This window comes from Rosa chinensis, chromosome 7 (assembly GCF_002994745.2).
Source record: "Rosa chinensis cultivar Old Blush chromosome 7, RchiOBHm-V2, whole genome shotgun sequence".
Classification (NCBI taxonomy): domain Eukaryota; kingdom Viridiplantae; phylum Streptophyta; class Magnoliopsida; order Rosales; family Rosaceae; genus Rosa; species Rosa chinensis.
In genome coordinates this window covers 4,374,830-4,385,383 of record NC_037094.1, presented here as the reverse complement: position 1 = coordinate 4,385,383, position 10,554 = coordinate 4,374,830, and the positions used below count along the sequence as shown (strand labels likewise).

Below are 10,554 nucleotides of genomic sequence, written 5' to 3'. Positions count from 1 at the left end.
CACCACAAAAAGTAGTTGCATGAAGTCTGCAAATGGAGTACAGACAAGAGGTGAATTCCGAGCGAAATGAGCCAGCGAAAAGTATGAAGAACTTACTATATCTTGATTTGTGGCTGAGATATTTTTTGAGATTAACCGGTTTCTTCGCATAAGACATGGGGCTCGGAGGAGTCGTACAGGGTTTCTTGGCATAAGACATGGGGGGGAATTCTAGTGTTCCTACACACGCGAAGCTCATTCATGAAGGCCTGTTTTTGAGGCCCATAATCGTTTCTTCACTACGCCTAGCAACACTACCCTATACTAAGCCGAATCAGCTACTCCATAAATTTTTTTTAGCTTTGTCCATAAACCCCGCTCCCGCTTGAGAAACGCAGGGAAAACCCGCTGGCACCCCGCCCCCGCTTGAGAAATGCAGGGAAAACCCGCTGGCACCCCGCCCTCTCCCCCGTTTGCCCATTCCTAGGTGGAACTGGATTTGGGTATTTGCGTGTGGTTTACAGTTTTATATAGGCATTTGAGTAAAATTTGGGTGCCCAGGGGTATACCCATACCCAACTCATTTTATATGGGTATTTTGTAATTACCCATACCCATACTCATAAACTAATACCCATACCCGTTAAAAGATACCCAAAAGGACAAATTACCCGCGGGTACCCGTACCTGTGGGTTTTAATGCCATCCCTACTTGAACAAGGTTTAGGGAACAACAACATCCCCACAATTTTTGTGGCTTACCAATGGCCGGCCACTACATTCTTATGAATCCACAAAGACAAACCAACAGAGCCCGAGCAAATGGAAAAGCTGGATCCAGTTTTATAATACAGCATTGCCTTTACCGCTTTTACAATACGAAATCCATAAAAATGGTCTTTAACAATGTCAATACAAAATCAATACATACATATATATATAGATAAATACTACTAAGCACTTATCGTTTCAAGCATAATTACAGTTAAATTGCATAGCACAAGTACTTGGAATGCTTCTTGAAGAAGATGACGCAACACATTCCATATCTTATTCGCCATGCACATCTTTATTGGCAATCCATACTTCCAAAGTTGTCAAAGCATCCACCCAGGAATGAATCCATTGACATTTTGGCCTGGATTTCCTGCATTCATCTGGTGATGATGATCTGAGCTCAGCGGAGTGTATCTGTACCACCCAGTGAAACCAATAGTTCTATTATGAATAATTAAAGTGCCAATGTACGTATGCCAATTTGCGAATAATCGAAAGATACATACCCGATTTGCAAAGCGGAGGTGTTGTTTCCTTGCAGTGGCTGAAACAAACCTTGCGACTGGGGAGGAAGACGGTTGTTGTGCTGATGAATGTTGTTCTGGCCATAGCCACCGTCCCATGCCAGACGAAGTGGAGCACCTTGCAGATTAGTTTCTTCCAGCTGTTGCATTAGTTCATCAGACATATATCAAAAAACCAAAGATTTAACTATATATGTGACCGAAAAAAAGAAGCTTGATTTACACAAATATCATATCAATTATATGTTACCTTCCTCCTTAAGGATTTATTAGTTTCAACAAGCATTTGTTCCTGCTCAACAGTAAAACACCGGTCATTACATAGATGTTCAAAAGCATATGCATCCATGAGCATAGCCAAAAATCTCACTTAGAAGGGTCAAATTTATTAACTAACAAATTAAACTCATTTTTAGTCATCCTCTAGGAATAACACAATCTTTGCCAAAAATAAAAAATAACACATCTTTCAAAACATATCAGCATAAGAAAATTTTCAATGTAGTATTAATTGGACTAATGCGAAAATTGAAAGATCCTTAAATTTTGGGATTTGAGATGAACGATAAATGTAGAAGAAAAAAAAATGTGTTACTTCAATTTAGCATATTAACATAGAATCGTAATATGGCATAATGCCATTAAGGGCATATATCGATCAATAAGGTAAGAAGATTTTGAAAAGATAATATATGAAGTGTATTAATAGTGTAAACTTTTATTTCATTAACAAATAATCGTAAATATACGCATATGGCATAATGCCATTAAGGTCATATATCAATCAGTAAGGTAAGAAAACTTTGAAAAAAATTAGGGAAAACATCACCAATGGTCACTGAGTTATAACTTATTCGACACTTAACTCACTGTATTTTCAACAATATCACTTAACTCACTCAGTTTTACATCCGTCTTTCACTTAACTCACTGTCGTTAATTTTGCCGTTAAAAGCTATTAAAATTGAGAGTATATTTGTCTAAACACTAAAAAAATGCATTTCTAACTTTTTTTTTTTTTTAAAAGACAATTTTTTTTTCAAATTATATTTAAGTTAAAAAAATTATTTTTTATTAGAAATCTCAAAAATTTTAAAAATTTAAAAAAGTCTAATAAATGTAAATTGAGAGTATATTTGTCTAAACACTAAAAAAAATGCATTTCTAACTTCTTTTTTTTTAAGAAAAAAAGACAATTTTTTTTTCCAAATTATATGTAAGTTAAAAAAAAACATTTTTTATTAGAAATTTCAGAAATTTAAAAAAATTGAAAAAAAGTATAATAAATTTAGTTTTTTTTTAAGTTAAAAATGATTTTTTAAGTGTTTTGACAAATATACTCTCAATTTTAACGGTAGAATTAACGGCAGTGAGTTAAGTGAAAGACGGATGTAAAACTGAGTGAGTTAAGTGTCGAATAAGTCATAACTCAGTGACCATTGGTGATATTTCCCCAAAAAATTATATTAATTGGATATATGTAGTTTCAAGGACAATTAAGACTAATTAAGATACATTTTTATTAAATTTTAAAAACAAAGACTAATTAAACATTTTTCCAAAAAGTGAGAAGGGTCAATTTTATTTCTTTCTATTAAGGTTTAAAGATAATTAAGACTAATTAACAATTTTCCAAAAATCCTAGGCTAGCTACACCTCAAATTTAGAAGCAAGCAAGTGCATGTCGAATTTTTGCTTACCCTGTTTTGGAGATCAGAAAGCTCATCCAGCATAAACTGAGTCTGATCAATGAGTATAGAACATGAGAAAAATAACACCAGCAAGCTAGTTAATTAATCTCTTTTGAGGAATGCATCACAATCAGCTATCAAATATGCAGATGTTGGAGTGAAAAAGAAGGATCAATATTAGGGTTAGGGTAAAAATTCATCTATATACTATCCATAGAATCTAAATAGTCCCTATCAGAGAGCATTGGCTACGGTTAGATGTATAAGCTTCGATCAATACATGAAACTAATTTAGACAAGAATCAATCACCTTTGTTGACCTAATATGCTTCAGGGATGACTCTAGTTGATGCTCAAGCTGCTCAAGCTCCTTCGTGTTCAGTGGGCCCAAATCTTCCCCAAGAAGGTTTCTGCACCATTTTAAATTCAGGATATCTATCAGTATTAGTATATATATATACAACTTTCTACCATGTTTCTTGAATGATCGTTTGTAAAATTAATTACAGCTTTACTAATAACTGTGCAAACCCTAGATAGCTAGCTAGTATCACCTCTGAGATCGTTGGAGGACCTCCACTCTTGCTTTAAGCTTCAAATATTCCTGATAACTGTTCTGCTTGGGACAAAATGGTAATGTAATAACTAATTTACTTGAATAGATTAGCGATCAAATAATATGCATGCATTAGCTTAAACCACCAAAGAATGAATTAACGAACTTAGTTATATATGCAAGATTATATGAGGTCATCGGTAAAATGTTTGTACCTGAGTCTCGTTTACAGGTTGGTTGGCTTCGAGGGCACCATAATTGCACCTATGGTACTTTTCCAGCGTTTTCATCATGCTAAAATACAAGTTTAAAACATATGGATCAAACACAATAATCATTACTATTACACAATTAACTTACTAAATAATCTGTGCGATTTCAGTATATGAAAGAATGGATCACAACAAAATATGATCACTTATTTCACAGAAACCTCATTAGTAGAAGAGTTAGGTAATATACCACAGGACTTTAATTACACTGTTATGTTTGCCTGAATAGGGTAAGTTAGGATCAATTCCACCTATACTATGATTTTATTTAGAAAGATCTTTCATTATATATACTTTGAGGTCAAGCTCATTAAACGTACAACTGTGAAACAGAAAAAGACAAAAATATTAGGTCAGACTTAATTTAACAACCTTCGCTAACCGATACTTCAATGCCGCAATAAAGCACATTAGTGTACTACGTACTAGTACTACCACAACAATAAGGAGCAATGCTTGGCTCTTTAAGGCAAAGAGTCATTCATCATTACAAGCTGAGGTGAAAAACACATAATCATTTACGAAGAAAATCATTCTACAACAGATAATTAGGGAGAAATTGTATGATTTGGTCTCTTCAATTGTATGAAGGAATGACATTAAGAGGAAGGGAGCCGAGCATTCTCTGCTAAATTGAATATAACAATACCAAACTCAAATTACCCCAACTGATAAGATGGATTTGTAATATTAAATGAAAAATCCTGAAATTTTCAAACTATAGAACTTCAATTTTATATATGGTTTCTCAGAGAGTTTAAAGTAAGAAGGACCACTCTTACACCTGAAATGTCGTAAATGGTATCCAAAATTAGAATAGCCTTGGACATCTAGCTTGCACTAGGCTTCTTCTTAGCAGCTTTGTGCTAAGCTAAGTAAATTACTTTCTAATCAGATCAAAAACTTCAAAAATTTACGATGATAAAAAAAAAAAAAAAGGTCATATTTTCAAGGGGGAAGTTGTAATGCGCTTTGGATGAAGTTTTAATTATTGGTAATCGAATAATTATTAGTTTAGCTGTATTCAGGTAATATTAAAGAGCAACTCCAACAGATTCCTCATATTTTGATTTTTCTCTATTTTAGGGAAAAATAAGCTTCTTTTGCTCCAACAGATTCCCTATAATTATCCCTAATTTAGGGAAAGTGAGGAAAGAGAAAACCAAATTCCTTATATTTACAGCAAATTCTAAAATTTTAAGGAAGAATTAGGGATGGCAAAAATCCTCATCGGGTAGGGTACCCATAGGGTATTCGACCCTAATGGGGAGAAATTCGGGTAACGGGGATGGGGATCCCCAGTATTCGAATTTTGAAATCGGGTACAGGGCGGGGATGGTATTTTGATCCCCATCCCCATACCCACCCAATAAGAATTATAAGAAATACATATATATATATATATATATATATTATATATATATATATATATATATTTGATATTATTTATAAATAAATATTTATGTAAACTTAATCTTTCTGTCAATATTTAAATTCTGTTAATAAATATGTTCAAAAAAAGGAAGATTCCTTTAATAAAAGATCTTTATCAACATGTTAATTTTCCTTGATTGAAATAAGAAATTTATTTTATTTTGATGTTCAATTTTAACTTCATATTTTACAATCCATAATTGTTTGTATAAATTTTTATATAATAAATTGGTAATATTGTTAATGGGGATTGGGGCGGGTATGGGGACCTAATCCCCAATGGGGACGGGGACGGGGAATCCTCAGTATCTTATTACGGGGATTGGGGAGAGTATGGGGATGAAGAATGAAGTCGGGTATGAGAATGGTAATTTAATCCCCTTACCTTACGTACCCTCACCATTGCCATCCCTAGGAAGAATATAGAGATTTTAGAGATTGTTGTAAAATAGGGAATATGTTGGAATTTGAAAAGAAAAAGAAGCTAAAACTTTAACTTCTGCTTCCCTATAATACAGAAATTATAGGAAAGCTGTTGGAGTTGCTCAAAAATTTCAAGATATGCAACTTTAGATGTAATGATTATAAAGAGGCAGCCTTTTATATTTCTCGATCTTACTGAAAAAATCAATAATTTAATTGCAACACCAAGTACAGCATGCAGAAAAACTACAAATCAAAATATCAAATCAACTGGCAACGAATCATAACAGTGAACCGGTTATTTGTCTGTCCTTAGTCTAGGAAATGACAAATTCACTGGAATAACTAAAGTTCAAGACTTCAAGTTAAACAGATCAAATCACAGGCAATTTACCAGCGAAAGTTTCAACGATCTTGTTCAGTTTCTAAGAAATAAAAATGGAAAACTAATTGAAAAGAAAATAATGGTTAAAAGAAGATCCTAGTACAAAATGTAGATATGAACTTCATATGCTATTTTTGTTCAAAATAAATAAATCATATGCTATATATAAGTAGATAGAAATCAAAAATAAGTAAATTCCATGTAAATTAGAAAACGAATTAGGAAATTACTTGACGTATCTGGTAACAACCCAAAAAGTACAATCCAATTCAGAAAACCCATGTCTTTATTTATGAGACAATCTAATCGATGTTTACTCTTTTTTTTGGATTAACAATCTAGTCTTTACTCTTTACAACTAATTAATGTTTTTTCTGAACATCAACTAATTTAACTAAATAAGCATAGAAATCAAATATCAAGTTTACAATATATTATGATAGAAATATTTAAGTAGGAAAAATATTGATTTATCACTGAAATACCCTGTAATTTTAATCAAAAATTTTTCAGAAATTATATCAAAGCTTTTACAAAAATAGATAAACTAAAGAGACAAGAAAACATTTACCACTAATAAAATTTAGAAGTAGAAGAAGAAGAAAAAGAAATATGCCAGATCTTCAATTTAAGAGAACAAATCAGAAAAGCCTTTGTTTTTTCCTCACTCGTAGCGGATCAAAAAAGCTAAATTAATGATTCAAGAAGAAGAAGAAGAAGAAGACATATTAATTAATTAAAGGGGTGAAGAACAGAAAAAACAGAACTCGAATCTTGCTTTGAAAAGTTAGCCACAAGCACACTGCAAGGGTTTTAACACAAACCACACAGATTTTGCATCCCTTAAATCATAAGCACTCGTACGAATCACTAATATTGAAAACTTCGTATATAAAAGAATAATCAGTATGCATATTAACTTTGATATATATATATATATATATGTATGTATATATACCTTAAGCTGCTGCAGAACTCATAGAGCTTTCCACGGCCAGAGAAAATAATGAGGGCAACCTCAGCATCACAGAGAACTGAGAGCTCATAAGCTTTCTTGAGCAGGCCATTTCTTCTCTTGGCAAAAGTGACTTGCCTGTTGATTTTATTCTCTATTCTCTTGAGCTCAACTCTTCCTCTCCCCATTTCCAAAAATTAAAACCCAACTACCCACCACCCTTTTCTGATCTATCTATCTTTCTTTCTTTCTATCTCCCCTAGTCTTGGTTTGATCAGAGGTAGACAAAACTCTCTGAGAGAAAAGCTCTGTGTTTTAGGGTACCAAAAGGGGTAAAAGGATAAGTGCAATATGAGAGAAAGTAAATGGGAAACCCTTGAAAAAAGGGCGAGTGTATTTGTGTTTGGCTCTATAACCTACCTCCTCCTCAGGTACTGTACTGGACTGTATAAGACATGTATGATATTGTAGACAATTTAGTGTATGATTCCATTCTCAGGGTTCTCCCCTGTTTCACTCTCTATGGTCCAGTTTTTCCGGTGCATCTTCCATTTTATATGTCAGAATTTTGGTTTTCTTCTTTTTCATTTTGCTTTTCTTGTTATATATATTCATTTACAGTTACATCTAGTCTTTTTTATATTTATTTTTAGTAATATTTGCAGTACCATGAAATGTCTAGGCTACCTGGTAATGCCTAGCGGACGTCGAAGAACAACCTTAGCAGGTGCTTTCTTTTGGATAAATACGTGTCGACTCCTAGCTATTAAGCAATTAATTTATGTCAGACTTCAGAAATACGCTGGTTTCCTTTTTCAAATAGATTAGTCACAATTAGCCTAAGCTATCAATCCGGAAAAATAAAATAAATACATACACCTAACTAGATTACCCTGAAGAGCATGCAGTAGATGACACTTTATTTATCAAACTACCTAATTGACGACCTGATAACCATAATTACATTAAGCGAAGGTAAGCTAAGTCTTGCGACCCACTATGTGCCTCTTAATTTAGTCAGTCTACCTATCTAGCTAGCCATCTAGGGTTCTTCATGATTGCCTTATTCCAGTTGATCGATACATATTACATATTAAACAGTACGAGAAATTAACTCTATTGAAAACTTTTAAAATGAAGATTTCATGAGGACTTTATAATCAATGGTTGTAAGACTTATTTTTCAATGACATTTCGGCAAATAATCAACCGTTAGATGTTTAGGTATGCATGATGTGCATATCACTTCTGTAAATTTTCTTTCAAATTGTTAATCGTTAAGACACCGAACTAGATTGAATCAATAGACGAATCAAATCTGTAAAACATGAATATTTTATGTTCACATATGATAAACTACAATTGTGAATGTCTTAACAAATTTCCATGTGGTTGAAATTTTAAAAAAAAAATTATCCACTCATGAATATCTAAACATCTAACGGTTGATTTGCCGAAATGTGATAAAAAAAATAGGTCTCACAACCGTTGATTATAAAGTCCTCATTACAGCCCTACCCACTAAACAGTTATTCAAATTGGTAATTAGAGCATCAACAAACAAATTTTAGGAGGTCAATTTGAGCATGATTCAAACTTTCCTCATCGTGCAGGATGGATTTGACTTCATTCATTTTGCGAGATTGCAACTGAAGTTGCACCTTAACCCTAAACCAACCTTCACAGTGGTTCTCTCAAACTAGTTTAATTAAGGAACTAGTTTAAGATTACGGGTTGTGAGGCATGCGTTGTTGAATGAATTTTCCCTCGTCTAGTTACCTCAATCGAGTCCAAGAGTTCTACAAAGACTCAGTTTTGGGTGTGTTTGTGTTGTTTAATTATAATTTTCATACAGAAAATGTTGATGAAGGGAAAATTAAAAGATGCCACACTATGATAATACATTGGTACTTGGAATTTTTATCATAAAAACGTCTTTAATGTGTTGACTAATGACTAATCTCTCTCAGAAAGGAGAACGTCACTTGTCAACCAGTTGGATCAGGCTGTGATAAGTGGGGAGCAACGTGTCGAGCTACAACTGGTTGGTGTGCAATTTTGGTGCCACTGACAGGTGACACTGATATTTGAGACAGTACTGTAATTATTCCAATAGAGAACACGCGTCGCAGAAAAACTACCTTATTAACCAACGGTAAAACGTACGAGGCTCCCTCCACCCTTCCTACGGAAACTAGGAGACATCGGCCAAAATAACTGGTTTATTTGGGTAAGATTTTACAAACCAAAGAGATAAAAGTAATTTCATTACAAACTTAGTGTAAAAAAAAAAAAAACCAACTACCCGTTACCAAAAAAAAAAATGTATGGTATACACTACTTACTATATTTGATTTAGTTAGTCTATCAAAACTTTGGTGTTCAAACAACACAGACATGTGTTTGTTTAATTGAGGAATGTTCTTTTTCAGGTAAATACCTCCCAATTTAATCCATTTTATGACCAAAGACAAGCTTTGTTGTTTTTCACTATATTGGGAAATTGTAAATCAAAAAGATTTAATATGAAACAGGACGTGAGTATGGTTTAATATATACTTAACTCATTTAATGACAATTAATCGCTATGAAGATGGTTATACTTCAGAAAACGACTTATTCTTGCTCTCATTTTTTATCTGTTTGTTGCATGGTTTTATTTGACTTGTGTATGTAATTACGGGGTTAGATGGATGATACATTTCTAAAACTGAAAAGACCAGTCAGCTATAAATTGGAAGAAGTGTCCAAATAGAAGTTCCATATATACATGTTCAATTATTTTGAAGTTCATACAATAATAATGAAAGAAAAGAATTTAGAAGAGTACTACTCACCTGCACATTTACAATCAGATCGATAGCACTATTGTAACTTTGATGGGGTAGCTACATATAGTGTAGTCATTTTCATGATCCATGACTATGTGAAGCCATTGTTTGATTTTATTGTTGTATAGTGAAATACACTAACAATCTAACATCAAATGAATGACGTTACATTTATAGGTATGATCTATCATTAACATATAATTTAAACAATCATTTCAAAGGGACCCACCACGTGGAGTATGTGTACAATTGTATATAGTATGAGACAAACAAGTTTTTATGCAAGTTATAATTACCAGCTCAAGGAAACAATTGATATACCGTATACGTGCTAATTAAATGGAGATATCCGTTTGATTTTTTTGAAATAAATGGATATATTTTTTTCTTTACGAGAAAAAAAAACAGGCTTTATGGGCTTTGAAAACCTTTTGAGCCTTGTCTGATTTTCGCTTTTACTTAGGCTAGTTCTGAAGTAGTTCATAAATGGCTGAGTGTAACTTCTATCTATCTGTGGGCCGACACAGATGGGTTAAAGTTCCAGCATCAATCATGGAATACTGGTTTTTGATCTCCCTCATGGCTGTGCTTCCAAGTCGCTCCTTGATGATCTTGAAGAAATTATCCATGTGAGAAGAACCTATATTGGGCTAAATGATTAGTTTTGTTTTGCTTTGTTTCTATTGGGCCTTTTTGGGCCTTCTTGTCACAAAAAAAAAAGGTAAAT

At 33.2% G+C, this 10,554-nt stretch overlaps 1 protein-coding gene across 1 annotated transcript; it reads right to left on the bottom strand.

The window, feature by feature from the left end:
* Window positions 1–802: 802 nt before the first annotated feature.
* Window positions 803–7,490, bottom strand: LOC112179360 (agamous-like MADS-box protein MADS2). Its single transcript, XM_024317757.2, has 8 exons — window positions 7,000–7,490; window positions 3,743–3,821; window positions 3,526–3,587; window positions 3,282–3,381; window positions 2,981–3,022; window positions 1,531–1,572; window positions 1,263–1,420; window positions 803–1,170 (listed from the first exon to the last, which is right to left on the bottom strand). The coding sequence occupies exons 1-8, from the start codon at window positions 7,182–7,184 to the stop codon at window positions 1,077–1,079; spliced, it is 762 nt and encodes a 253-aa protein (XP_024173525.1). The 5' UTR covers window positions 7,185–7,490; the 3' UTR covers window positions 803–1,076.
* Between the last annotated feature and the right edge of the window lie 3,064 nt (window positions 7,491–10,554).